At 57.6% G+C, this 13,751-nt stretch overlaps 1 protein-coding gene across 5 annotated transcripts; it reads right to left on the reverse strand.

Annotated features, from left to right (window-relative positions):
* Positions 1 to 320: 320 nt before the first annotated feature.
* cln3 (ceroid-lipofuscinosis, neuronal 3) lies at positions 321 to 10,258 on the reverse strand. 5 transcript variants are annotated; one of them, XM_012954402.3, is made up of 15 exons: positions 10,109 to 10,248; positions 8,809 to 8,890; positions 7,734 to 7,824; positions 7,597 to 7,650; positions 7,266 to 7,345; positions 5,841 to 5,926; positions 5,343 to 5,415; positions 3,914 to 4,057; positions 3,090 to 3,286; positions 2,945 to 2,991; positions 2,328 to 2,396; positions 1,379 to 1,434; positions 1,172 to 1,265; positions 957 to 1,103; positions 321 to 667 (listed from the first exon to the last, which is right to left on the reverse strand). In XM_012954402.3, exons 1-15 carry the CDS (start codon positions 10,146 to 10,148, stop codon positions 548 to 550), a joined length of 1,380 nt encoding a protein of 459 aa, XP_012809856.1. In that variant the 5' UTR covers positions 10,149 to 10,248; the 3' UTR covers positions 321 to 547. The 5 variants fall into 5 exon arrangements, 4 of the variants coding, with proteins under 4 accessions (XP_012809856.1, XP_004919826.1, XP_002943037.3 ...); XM_004919769.4 differs by having other exon boundaries at positions 3,090 to 3,211; positions 10,109 to 10,247; XM_002942991.5 differs by lacking the exon at positions 2,328 to 2,396.
* Positions 10,259 to 13,751: the final 3,493 nt, after the last annotated feature.

The following is a 13,751-nucleotide window of genomic DNA, read 5'->3' on the forward strand; positions in this document are numbered from 1 at the left end:
TTACTGGAGTCTGTGGATCAGACTGAACATGTAGCCCAGTATGGCAGCTCCCACCTGAGTCAAGGGGGCAATATTGCTTTAAGAATACAACCCTGATGTTGCTGGACTACAGCTCCCAGCATGCCTCACCCTTCATTATATGTTACATTATTCTGGGATTTGTAGTCCAGCAACAGCTGAGTAATGTTTGGTTGAGCCGTGCTGTGCCGCAGGGTTTAGTTTCCCTTTAAACACAATAATAACGCCCAGCTTTTCTCTCCCATATCCCATAATTGTACAAATCCGTGTAAAACAGGACAGGAAATAACAGCACCGGCCAATACGGTAGAAAATCAAGTGTATTTACATAGGGATTTGTAAACATTAAAAACAACGTATCCCACAGCAGCGTCAGTCAAACACTGGGAAGCAAAGCCTTCTGGGAAACAATCGGCAGTTCTAGAGCTCAGTCCATTTCAGGGTGCTGCTCCTCTGATTGGCCGTACTATGGCTCCCAAGGCGCAGTTACAGTTGGGTCAGAACCCACCGGGGACACCGGGAGGCGGAGTCAGTGGAGACCACAGAAGTAGTTGTGAACAGGAATAGCGATGGCCCCGGAGAGAGAGATTCCCAGTGTGTCGGAGACGCAGGCAGCCGCCATTGCAAACTCTTTATGCTCCGCCTTACTCTGCGGGAAATGAACAGATCGTGAGAAGCAGCCCCCCAGCCACTGACCCAGAGAAGCAGCCCCCCAGCCACTGACGTAAGGAGGGTCTCACTGCCCCCCCAGGGAACGTTCCACCAGATCTGTATCAGCTGCAATACTTGGCACTGCCTCTAGGGGGCATTGCCCTCTGTTCCACCAGCTCTGTATCAGCTGCAATACTTGGCACTGCCTCTAGGGGGCATTGCCCTCTGTTTGTCCAGCTCTGTATCAGCTGCAATACTTGGCACTGCCTCTAGGGGGCCACACTCACCTCCACTGAGATGTTATTGAAGGTGTTCACGTAGGCAGCTCCTCCCAGGAGCCCCTCAAATATGATAACGAGGAAGATGACGGGCAGCCCCAGACTGGGGAGGAAGAGGTACGAGACCCCCACCAGGAGGAAGATGGCGTTGCACATCTGGGAGGGGTAAAGGCACAAGGTTAGGGGCAGATATACACACACCGGGGGGCAGCACAGGGCAATACCTGCAGGACGGAGAGGATCCAGATTCTCCTGATGGAGACGCAGCGCAGGGAGGAACGGGACACAAATACCCCGGCCTGGTACAGCATCTGGTACCTGCAGGGGCACAAACAGGGGCAAAATGATGCAACGCTGGATCAGGGGCACAAACAGGGGCAAAATGATGCCACATAAGGGCCACGAGGTTCTGCTGCCGGTGCCAAACTTACCAGCGGTACTGCTCCGAGTGGCTCATTGAGATGTCTGGGAAATAGATCAGCTCAAACTGCAAAGGTGAGGAGGAGGAAGGGTTAAATATTGAGTGCAGAGGTGCATGCTGGGACACAGCCACACTGAGCCCCCCATACGTGCAGTGGTGCATCCTGGGACAGGCACATAGAAAGGTGCATTGTGGGCTACGTACAAAGCAGTGCATTGTGGGAGACCTACAGCATCATACAGAGCAGTGCATTCTGGGAAAGGAACAAATAGGTGCATCCTGGGACATCCATACAGCACCATACAGAGCAGTGCATTCTGGGAAAGGAACAAATAGAGAGGTGCATCCTGGGACATCCATACAGCACCATACAGAGCAGTGCATTCTGGGCCAAGCACATAGAGAGAGGTGCATCCTGGGACACACATACAGCACCATACAGAGCAGTGCATTCTGGGCCAAGCACATAGAGAGAGGTGCATCCTGGGACACACATACAGCACCATACAGAGCAGTGCATTCTGGGCCAAGCACATAGAGAGGTGCATCCTGGGACATTCATACAGCATCATACAGAGCAGTGCATTCTGGGCCAAGCACATAGAGAGAGGTGCATCCTGGGACACACATACAGCACCATACAGAGCAGTGCATTCTGGGCCAAGCACATAGAGAGGTGCATTGTGGGACACATACAGAGCAGTGCATTCTGGGCCAAGCACATAAAGAGAGGTGCATCCTGGGACATCCATACAGCATCATACAGAGCAGTGCATTCTGGGCCAAGCACATAGAGAGGTGCATCCTGGGACATTCATACAGCACCATACAGAGCAGTGCATTCTGGGCCAAGCACATAGAGAGAGGTGCATCCTGGGACACATACAGAGCAGTGCATTCTGGGCCAAGCACACAGAGAGAGGTGCATCCTGGGACCCCCATACACTGGGCAGACTTACCAGGCCCTGGTTAATGAAATACTCTGCGAAGTAGACTAAGGAGAGAGGGATCATGTATCTCAGGAGAGACTGTGGGGAGAGAGACAGTGAGAGTGAGACAGTCATTGTGAGACTGGCACGTGTGTCTGTATGAGTCCCACTGACGTGTAAGGGTGAACAAGTGAGTGTGCGAGGGAGAGACCGTGGGTGTGCGAGACCGTGGGTGTGCGAGGGAGAGACCGTGGGTGTGCGAGGGAGAGACCGTGGGTGTGCGAGGGAGAGACCGTGGGTGTGCGAGGGAGAGACCGTGGGTGTGCGAGGGAGAGACCGTGGGTGTGCGAGGGAGAGACCGTGGGTGTGCGAGGGAGAGACCGTGGGTGTGCGAGGGAGAGACCGTGGGTGTGCGAGGGAGAGACCGTGGGTGTGCGAGAGAGAGACCGTGGGTGTGCGAGGGAGAGACCGTGGGTGTGCGAGGGAGAGACCGTGGGTGTGGGTGGGAGACCGTGGGTGTGGGTGGGAGACCGTGAGTGCGCGAGAGAGACCGTGGGCGTGCGAGAGAGACTGAGTGTGCGAGACCGTAGACTGCACATTATACATGTTATAAAAACCAACAGATCTTTAACCCTTTTGTGCCCGACCTTAATAATCTTCCACTTCTCAGAGAGTCCCAGAATGACGACTCCACCTGCCATGGGGAGAGGAAAGGGTTAAACCTGCCAATGGGCCAGAGAATCACTGATTATATTCAGCCCCTCCCACAGGTGGGGATTGGCTGGGCCGTACCTGTACTGTCATGTGACTGTCCGGCTACAAGAGGCTGTCGGTCCGGCGCCCGGGGGCTGCTGGTGCTGCTGGGGGGGGTCCAACGGGGCAGGGAGGGCGGGGGGAGCAGGAGGAAGAAATAACTGGGAGGAAGAGGAGGAACCATGAATGGAACAGACTTGGTACCATGACCTCTAGCCCCTGCTGCTGCCCCCTCCCTAGGGGATAAACAAGCAATATGGCGGCCCCCAGAGAATCACAGATTATATTCAGATTATATAGAGAAAAGATAACACCACACGCTTTAAACTGGGTATTATTTCCCCTTTAAAAGAGACATAAAGCATCACTAACCCCGCCCCCCCAACCCCCCACCCCCTAACCCTGTAGGCAATTATGAATAATATCCGGTGCTGGTTTCCCTTTGGGCTAAACATTAACCCTATCTGTAACAATGGCCCCTTTATTGGAGCTCCCTATAGATCCTCTCAGGTCCCTGTCTGGGTTTCATATGAGGGGTGGGCGTGTCCTAACGGTCCCTGTAGGAGGGGTATAGCCAATCACAGCCTTGCACTCACACAAGCACAGACAGGCTTCAGTTCCCTATCAGGTCAGCCTAGCTGCTGATTGGTTCCTATCCTACAGTGCCGCCGGCCCCCCTGCACAGCCTGGGAAAGGAGGCAGCAGGAAGTGGCACAGATGGGCGGGGCTAGTGGGGTTTTGGGGGAATTTCTCAATAAATCAGTCTGAAAAACTACGTTTCTCAGCACATTCCCTGTGTAATTATAGGAATATAAAGCCCCAGAACGTTTGCATTAACCCTGTGTTTGCCCCACATCACTCACCTTACTAACAGCAGGGCGGGGATAGTGAGCATAACCAGCAGGGAGTTCCGAGGGGAGAGGCCAAGCTCTGTCAGACCCAAATAGGAGAGGGCCCCTAGGATCCCGGCCCCTCCGGTGCCAGACGACCAATAGGAGACCACATTGCTGGGGCAGGGGGGAGAGAGAGGTGATGGGGTATTAGTGACATCTGACTCCCCATCCCCAGAACTGAGCGATGCACTGGGCTCTGGCATCAGGGGCCACACACACAGAGGGGGCACTGGGGCCGCGCACACAGAGGGGGCACTGGGGCCGCGCACACAGGGGGGCACTGGGGCCGCGCACACAGGGGGGCACTGGGGCCGCGCACACAGGGGGGCACTGGGGCCGCGCACACAGAGGGGGCACTGGGGCCGCGCACACAGAGGGGGCACTGGGGCCGCGCACACAGAGGGGGCACTGGGGCCGCGCACACAGAGGGGGCACTGGGGCCGCGCACACAGAGGGGGCACTGGGGCCGCGCACACAGAGGGGGCACTGGGGCCGCGCACACAGAGGGGGCACTGGGGCCGCGCACACAGAGGGGGCACTGGGGCCGCGCACACAGAGGGGGCACTGGGGCCGCGCACACAGAGGGGGCACTGGGGCCGCGCACACAGAGGGGGCACTGGGGCCGCGCACACAGAGGGGGCACTGGGGCCGCGCACACAGAGGGGGCACTGGGGCCGCGCACACAGAGGGGGCACTGGGCCGCCACAGGGGCCTGGGCCGCACACAGAGGGGGCACTGGGGCCGCGCACACAGAGGGGGCACTGGGGCCGCGCACACAGAGGGGGCACTGGGGCCGCGCACACAGAGGGGGCACTGGGGCCGCGCACACAGAGGGGGCACTGGGGCCGCGCACACAGAGGGGGCACTGGGGCCGCGCACACAGAGGGGGCACTGGGGCCGCGCACACAGAGGGGGCACTGGGGCCGCGCACACAGAGGGGGCACTGGGGCCGCGCACACAGAGGGGCACTGGGCCGCGCACACAGAGGGGGCACTGGGGCCGCGCACACAGAGGGGGCACTGGGGCCGCGCACACAGGGGGGCACTGGGGCCGCACACACAGGGGGCACTGGGCCGCACACACAGGGGGGCACTGGGCCGCACACACAGGGGGGCACTGGGGCCGCACACACAGGGGGGCACTGGGGCCGCACACACAGGGGGGCACTGGGGCCGCACACACAGGGGGCACTGGGGCCGCACACACAGGGGGGCACTGGGGCCGCACACACAGGGGGGCACTGGGGCCGCACACACAGGGGGGCACTGGGGCCGCACACACAGAGGGGCACTGGGGCCGCACACACAGGGGGGTACTGGGCCCGCACACACAAGGGGGCACTGGGGCCAGTATAGCAAGGCTCTGGGGCACATGCAGGGAACCCCCCGGGGGCCGGTACCTGGGGAAGAAGGCAGTGAGGCTGAGGAAGGTCACTTCTCCCAATCCCGACGATACACTGGCGAATACGACTCCTGCACCGGAACAGACAGTGATCAGCTGAGTATTGGCTACTGTATAGGTGAGTGTGCACTCAGTATCAGAGTATGAGCTGAGTATTGGCTACTGTGTGTTTGTATAGGTGAGTGTGCACTCAGTATCAGTGTATGAGCTGAGTATTGGCTACTGTATAGGTGAGTGTGCACTCAGTATCAGAGTATGAGCTGAGTATTGGCTACTGTGTGTCTGTATAGGTGAGTGTGCACTCAGTATCAGAGTATGAGCTGAGTATTGGCTACTGTATAGATGAGTGTGCACTCAGTATCAGAGTATGAGCTGAGTATTGGCTACTGTATAGGTGAGTGTGCACTCAGTATCAGAGTATGAGCTGAGTATTGGCCACAGTGTGTCTGTGTATCTGTATAGGTGAGTGTGCACTCAGTATCAGAGCGAGACTCACCCAGGAGACTGACTGCAATCTGAGTGGAGTAGGACACAATGAGAAAACTGCCAGCGGCTGTGAGAATGCACAGAGACACCCTGTAACTGAGAGAGACATCCTGTAACTGAGAGAGACACCCTGTAACTGAGAGAGACACCCTGTAACTGAGAGAGACACCCTGTAACTGAGAGAGACACCCTGTAACTGAGAGAGACACCCTGTAACTGAGAGAGACACCCTGTAACTAACAGAGACACCCTGTAACTGAGAGAGACACCCTGTAACTAACAGAGACACCCTGTAACTGAGAGAGACAGAGACATATTGTAACTGAGACGCCCTGTACCTGAGAGAGACGCCCTGTACCTGAGAGAGACGCCCTGTACCTGAGAGAGACGCCCTGTACCTGAGAGAGACGCCCTGTACCTGAGAGAGACGCCCTGTACCTGAGAGAGACGCCCTGTACCTGAGAGAGACGCCCTGTACCTGAGAGAGACGCCCTGTACCTGAGAGAGACACCCTGTAACTAACAGAGACACCCTGTAACTGAGAGAGACACCCTGTAACTAACAGAGACACCCTGTAACTGAGAGAGACAGAGACATATTGTAACTGAGACGCCCTGTACCTGAGAGAGACGCCCTGTACCTGAGAGAGACGCCCTGTACCTGAGAGAGACGCCCTGTACCTGAGAGAGACGCCCTGTACCTGAGAGAGACGCCCTGTACCTGAGAGAGACGCCCTGTACCTGAGAGAGACGCCCTGTACCTGAGAGAGACGCCCTGTACCTGAGAGAGACGCCCTGTACCTGAGAGAGACGCCCTGTAACTGAGAGAGACGCCCTGTAACTGAGAGAGACGCCCTGTACCTGAGAGAGACGCCCTGTACCTGAGAGAGACGCCCTGTACCTGAGAGAGACGCCCTGTACCTGAGAGAGACGCCCTGTACCTGAGAGAGACGCCCTGTACCTGAGAGAGACGCCCTGTACCTGAGAGAGACGCCTTGTAACTGAGAGAGACGCCCTGTACCTGAGAGAGACGCCCTGTAACTGAGAGAGACGCCCTGTAACTGAGAGAGACGCCCTGTAACTGAGAGAGACACCTTGTAACTGAGAGACACCCTGTAACTGAGAGACAGAGACACCCTGTACCTGAGAGACATACTGTAACTGAGAGACAGAGACACCCTGTAACTGAGAGAGGCACCCTGTACCTGAGAGACACCCTGTACCTGAGAGACACCCTGTACCTGAGAGACACCCTGTACCTGAGAGACACCCTGTACCTGAGAGACACCCTGTACCTGAGAGACACCCTGTACCTGAGAGACACCCTGTACCTGAGAGACACCCTGTACCTGAGAGACACCCTGTACCTGAGAGACACCCTGTACCTGAGAGACACCCTGTACCTGAGAGACACCCTGTACCTGAGAGACACTTACTTGTAGGGGACGAGGTGGATGTAGAAGGGAGCAGTGAACTTGATGAGTAATGTCGGTAGGATGTCGGCCAGGAGCACTGCCTGCAGCACCGGGGAGGGATACGGTTACTCAGCTCACTCACACTCACACTCACACTCACACTCGCCAACACACTCATACTCACACTCGCCAACACACTCATACTCACACTCGCCAACACACTCATACTCACACTCGCCAACACACTCGCCAACACACTCGCCAACACTCACACTCAATGCCAGGGCAGCAGTGACCCAGGGCGCCACCCAGACAGAGAGTGGAAGGAGGAAGAGGAAGGGGCGGGACTTACAGCAGTGGAGATCTGGTTGCAGTCGTATTGGCTGGAGGAGTTGGAGACAGTCACCTGGGGGAACATAGAGCGTCAGTCTCTCTGCAGTCTCTCTATCCCCTACCTGCCCTATGTCCCCGAGATGGCGTGTCTCTCACCGTAGCGGTCTCGTTGCTCTGAGTCCTGAGGATGTCGTGGGCAGCGCTGAGCATCACAACGTACGCAAAGTTATTGCACAGACCCAGCAACCTGGGGAGAGACAGCGTGAGAGAGACTGGGGCCGAGACTGCACGACTAACAGCTAGAGAGACAGTTAGGGAGGCTGTGAGAGAGACTGTGAGGCTGTGTGTGTGAGAGAGACTGGGGCCGAGACTGCACGACTAACAGCTAGAGAGACAGTTAGGGAGGCTGTGAGAGAGACTGTGAGGCTGTGTGTGTGAGAGAGACTGGGGCCGAGACTGCACGACTAACAGCTAGAGAGACAGTTAGGGAGGCTGTGAGAGAGACTGTGAGGCTGTGTGTGTGAGAGAGACTGGGGCCGAGACTGCACGACTAACAGCTAGAGAGACAGTTAGGGAGGCTGTGAGAGAGACTGTGAGGCTGTGTGTGTGAGAGAGACTGGGGCCGAGACTGCACGACTAACAGCTAGAGAGACAGTTAGGGAGGCTGTGAGAGAGACTGTGAGGCTGTGTGTGTGAGAGAGACTGGGGCCGAGACTGCACGACTAACAGCTAGAGAGACAGTTAGGGAGGCTGCAGAGAGAGAGAGAAAGAGAGAGAGCCTATGAGACAGGCAGTGAGGCTGTGAGAGAGAGAGAGGCTATGAGACAGGCAGTGAGGCTGTGAGAGAGAGAGAGGCTATGAGACAGGCAGTGAGGCTGTGAGAGAGAGAGGCTATGAGACAGGCAGTGAGGCTGTGTGAGAGAGAGTGAGGCTGTGTGAGAGAGAGTGAGGCTGTGAGAGAGAGAGAGGCTATGAGACAGGCAGTGAGGCTGTGTGAGAGAGAGTGAGGCTGTGTGAGAGAGAGTGAGGCTGTGTGAGAGAGAGTGAGGCTGTGTGAGAGAGAGTGAGGCTGTGTGAGAGAGAGACTGCAGCTGGGGAGAGAGCAGCACAATATGAGCAGATAAAGAGACAGTGACTGACTGGGAGACACACATCAGGCAGAGAGAGCGCAGAGAGAACACAGGGGCCACAGAGACTGCTCCCCAAGAAACAAGACCCCCCCCCCCCTTACCAGAAAGCTGCCAGATTCCTCCGGGGCCCCGAATCCTGTGGGGGACATTGGGGTTCTGTACCCGGCCCAGACTCCGCCTCCTCTGGGGCAGAAACAACAAATATCCAGTGAGACCCCAGTCTGTTCCCATGTAACTGCCCCCCACAGGCCCCTCCTGAGCTGGAACTGCCCCCCACAGGCCCCTCCTGAGCTGGAACTGCCCCCCACAGGCCCCTCCTGAGCTGGAACTGCCCCCCACATGCCCCTCCTGAGCTGGAACTGCCCCCCACAGGCCCCTCCTGAGCTGGAACTGCCCCCCACAGGCCCCTCCTGAGCTGGAACTGCCCCCCACATGCCCCTCCTGAGCTGGAACTGCCCCCCACAGGCCCCTCCTGAGCTGGAACTGCCCCCCACATGCCCCTCCTGAGCTGGAACTGCCCCCCACATGCCCCTCCTGAGCTGGAACTGCCCCCCACATGCCCCTCCTGAGCTGGAACTGCCCCCCACATGCCCCTCCTGAGCTGGAACTGCCCCCCACATGCCCCTCCTGAGCTGGAACTGCCCCCCACATGCCCCTCCTGAGCTGGAACTGCCCCCCACAGGCCCCTCCTGAGCTGGAACTGCCCCCCACAGGCCCCTCCTGAGCTGGAACTGCCCCCCACATGCCCCTCCTGAGCTGGAACTGCCCCCCACAGGCCCCTCCTGAGCTGGAACTGCCCCCCACAGGCCCCTCCTGAGCTGGAACTGCCCCCCACATGCCCCTCCTGAGCTGGAACTGCCCCCCACATGCCCCTCCTGAGCTGGAACTGCCCCCCACATGCCCCTCCTGAGCTGGAACTGCCCCCCACAGGCCCCTCCTGAACTGGAACTGCCCCCCACATGCCCCTCCTGAGCTGGAACTGCCCCCCACAGGCCCCTCCTGAGCTGGAACTGCCCCCACAGGCCCCTCCTGAACTGGAACTGCCCCCCACAGGCCCCTCCTGAACTGGAACTGCCCCCACATGCCCCTCCTGAGCTGGAACTGCCCCCCACAGGCCCCTCCTGAACTGGAACTGCCCCCCACAGGCCCCTCCTGAGCTGGAACTGCCCCCCACAGGCCCCTCCTGAGCTGGAACTGCCCCCCACAGGCCCCTCCTGAGCTGGAACTGCCCCCCACAGGCCCCTCCATGTGTTACTGCCCCCCACAGGCCCCTCCATGTGTTACTGCCCCCGGAGCTTACAGTTGCCGTTTAGCTGTGAGTGCCAGCCCCAGTGCCAGTTGGAGACATTGCCCCGCTGAGTGCCCCTTCCCTGCCATGGATACTAAGGGGTTAATCCTCACCTTCCCAGTCAGAGCTGCTCCCCGAGTTAACCCGCTCCATCCCGGCCCCTTCCCGCTCCCTGTCCCATCAGCTGATCAGCAGCCCTCACTGCTTCCGCTACCCGACCTACTTCCGGCTTCTGCCTGGCCCCGCCCCGCCCTGGTTACAGTCGCTAGGGCAGAGACGCTTTAAAGAGACAGGCACTGGCGGAAGTGATGTAACGTGAGGAAGTGCAGGGGGCGGGGCCTCACACCCAGTAACCATGAAAAAGTCACTAAAACTAAAAAAAACGTCAAAGGTTTTTACATTTCCTGGTGTAACAGTTGTTTGTCTATAATTGGTCAGACCCGGGCGGGTGAGAGAATGTGTTATATGAAATAGCTGGGTGTTGTTGTTGAACTACAACTCCCACTGCTCAGATTACAGTAAGATGGCTGCCGGAAGGTTCTTGCAGTTGCACTATAGTACTGGGTTATAGTCACAATACAGCAGATATGGTAGCCGGTAGCGGTACTGTGGGGACAATAAGAGAGGGTTTATCCCACCTCCTTTAGAGTCTGGGGGGGTAAGTGCCCCTGTCAGCTTGGCGCCCCCCATAGGACACAGGGTAGATACCCCAGGTTAATAACCCCTCGCTGGGAGCCCCCGGGTGCGTAGGATCGGGCCTATCCCTGCCCCGTGGCGCTGAGGCAACATGGCGGCTGGAGGGAACTCCTATAGGTGCAGTGTCTGCTGTGCGGCTTCTCCCCACTCCCGGCCCATCCCCCGACTTCCCCAGAGTGAGGCTTAAAGGAGACGTTTCCTATAGAAACTAACAGTATACTCCCCTAGATACAGAAGGGGTGGGCTTAAAGTTGTGTTTCTGACTGATTTATTGAGAAATTCCCCCAAAACCCCACTAGCCCCGCCCATCTGTGCCACTTCCTGCTGCCTCCTTTCCCCCAAACCCCACTGGCCCCGCCCATCTGTGCCACTTCCTGCTGCCTCCTTTCCCCCAAACCCCACTAGCCCCGCCCATCTGTTCCACTTCCTGCTGCCTCCTTTCCCCCAAACCCCACTAGCCCCGCCCATCTGTGCCACTTCCTGCTGCCTCCTTTCCCCCAAACCCCACTAGCCCCGCCCATCTGGGCCACTTCCTGCTGCCTCCTTTCCCCCAAACCCCACTAGCCCTGCCCATCTGTTCCACTTCCTACTGCCTCCTTTCCCCCAAACCCCACTGGCCCCGCCCATCTGTGCCACTTCCTGCTGCCTCCTTTCCCCCAAACCCCACTAGCCCCGCCCATCTGTGCCACTTCCTGCTGCCTCCTTTCCCCAAAACCCCACTAGCCCTGCCCACCTGGGCCACTTCCTGCTGCCTCCTTTCCCCCAAACCCCACTAGCCCCGCCCATCTGTTCCACTTCCTGCTGCCTCCTTTCCCCCAAACCCCACTAGCCCCGCCCATCTGTGCCACTTCCTGCTGCCTCCTTTCCCCCAAACCCCACTAGCCCCGCCCATCTGTTCCACTTCCTGCTGCCTCCTTTCCCCCAAACCCCACTAGCCCCGCCCATCTGTGCCACTTCCTGCTGCCTCCTTTCCCCAAAACCCCACTAGCCCCGCCCATCTGTTCCACTTCCTGCTGCCTCCTTTCCCCCAAACCCCACTAGCCCCACCCATCTGTTCCACTTCCTGCTGCCTCCTTTCCCCCAAAGCCCACTAGCCCCGCCCATCTGTTCCACTTCCTGCTGCCTCCTTTCCCCCAAACCCCACTAGCCCCGCCCATCTGTTCCACTTCCTGCTGCCTCCTTTCCCCCAAACCCCACTAGCCCCGCCCATCTGTTCCACTTCCTGCTGCCTCCTTTCCCCCAAACCCCACTAGCCCCGCCCATCTGTGCCACTTCCTGCTGCCTCCTTTCCCCCAAACCCCACTAGCCCCGCCCATCTGTTCCACTTTCTGCTGCCTCCTTTCCCCCAAACCCCACTAGCCCCGCCCATCTGTTCCACTTCCTGCTGCCTCCTTTCCCCCAAACCCCACTAGCCCCACCCATCTGTTCCACTTCCTGCTGCCTCCTTTCCCCCAAACCCCACTGGCCCCGCCCATCTGTTCCACTTCCTGCTGGCTGAGTTCTCTGGATGTGCCGGCGGCACTGTAGGATAGGAACCAATCAGCAGCTAGGCTGACCTGATAGGGAACTGAAGCCTGTCTGCGCTTGTGTGAGTGCAGGGCTGTGATTGGCTCTCCCCCTCCTACTGTGCTTCTGGCAGGGACCGTTAGGACACGCCCACCCCTCATGTGAAACCCAGACAGGGACCTGAGAGGATCTATAGGGAGCTCCAATAAAGGGGCCATTGTTACAGATAGGGTTAATGTTTAGCCCAAAGGGAAACCAGCACCGGATATTATTCATAATTGCCTACAGGGTAGGGGTTTGTTTATCCTATATGTCCCCTTTAAACTCTGGGCTGATGGCTTGCTGGGGCCTATTCTGCTCCCAGGCTCAGTGGAGAGAAGGCAGCTAAAGAGGAAGCCACACCTCCTTGCTAGACACTATATGAGGCTGCAAGGGGCGTGAACAACCACATGGGCCAATAAAGGATAAGGTATAACTGTAAACTGATACAGAGAGTTTTGCCCAGTAACAGTGCAAATGTGAAGAGGTAGGTATTACAGCCACAGGGGGGCTTAACCCTATGGGTCCCTACACTGGCTTCAATGCTGCTCCATCTGTATGAGCGTTTATAGGGATCCCCTAACCCTGAGGTGCTCCATCTGTATGAGCGTTTATAGGGATCCCATCACCCTGAGGTGCTCCATCTGTATGAGCGTTTATAGGGATCCCATCACCCTGAGGTGCTCCATCTGTATGAGCGTTTATAGGGATCCCCTAACCCTGAGGTGCTCCATCTGTATGAGCGTTTATAGGGATCCCCTAACCCAGAGGTGCTCCATCTGTATGAGCGTTTATAGGGATCCCCTAACCCTGAGGTGCTCCATCTGTATGAGCGTTTATAGGGATCCCATCACCCTGAGGTACTCCATCTGTATGAGCGTTTATAGGGATCCCCTCACCCTGAGGTGCTCCATCTGTATGAGCGTTTATAGGGATCCCCTAACCCTGAGGTGCTCCATCTGTATGAGCGTTTATAGGGATCCCCTAACCCTGAGGTGCTCCATCTGTATGAGCGTTTATAGGGATCCCCTAACCCTGAGGTACTCCATCTGTATGAGCGTTTATAGGGATCCCCTAACCCTGAGGTGCTCCATCTGTATGAGCGTTTATAGGGATCCCCTCACCCTGAGGTGCTCCATCTGTATGAGCGTTTATAGGGATCCCATCACCCTGAGGTGCTCCATCTGTATGAGCGTTTATAGGGATCCCCTAACCCTGAGGTGCTCCATCTGTATGAGCGTTTATAGGGATCCCCTAACCCTGAGGTGCTCCATCTGTATGAGCGTTTATAGGGATCCCCTAACCCTGAGGTGCTCCATCTGTATGAGCGTTTATAGGGATCCCCTAACCCTGAGGTGCTCCATCTGTATGAGCGTTTATAGGGATCCCATCACCCTGAGGTGCTCCATCTGTATGAGCGTTTATAGGGATCCCCTAACCCTGAGGTGCTCCATCTGTATGAGCGTTTATAGGGATCCCCTAACCCTGAGGTGCTCCATCTGTATGAGCGTTTAT

This window comes from Xenopus tropicalis, chromosome 9 (assembly GCF_000004195.4).
Source record: "Xenopus tropicalis strain Nigerian chromosome 9, UCB_Xtro_10.0, whole genome shotgun sequence".
In the NCBI taxonomy this organism is placed as follows: Eukaryota; Metazoa; Chordata; class Amphibia; order Anura; family Pipidae; genus Xenopus; species Xenopus tropicalis.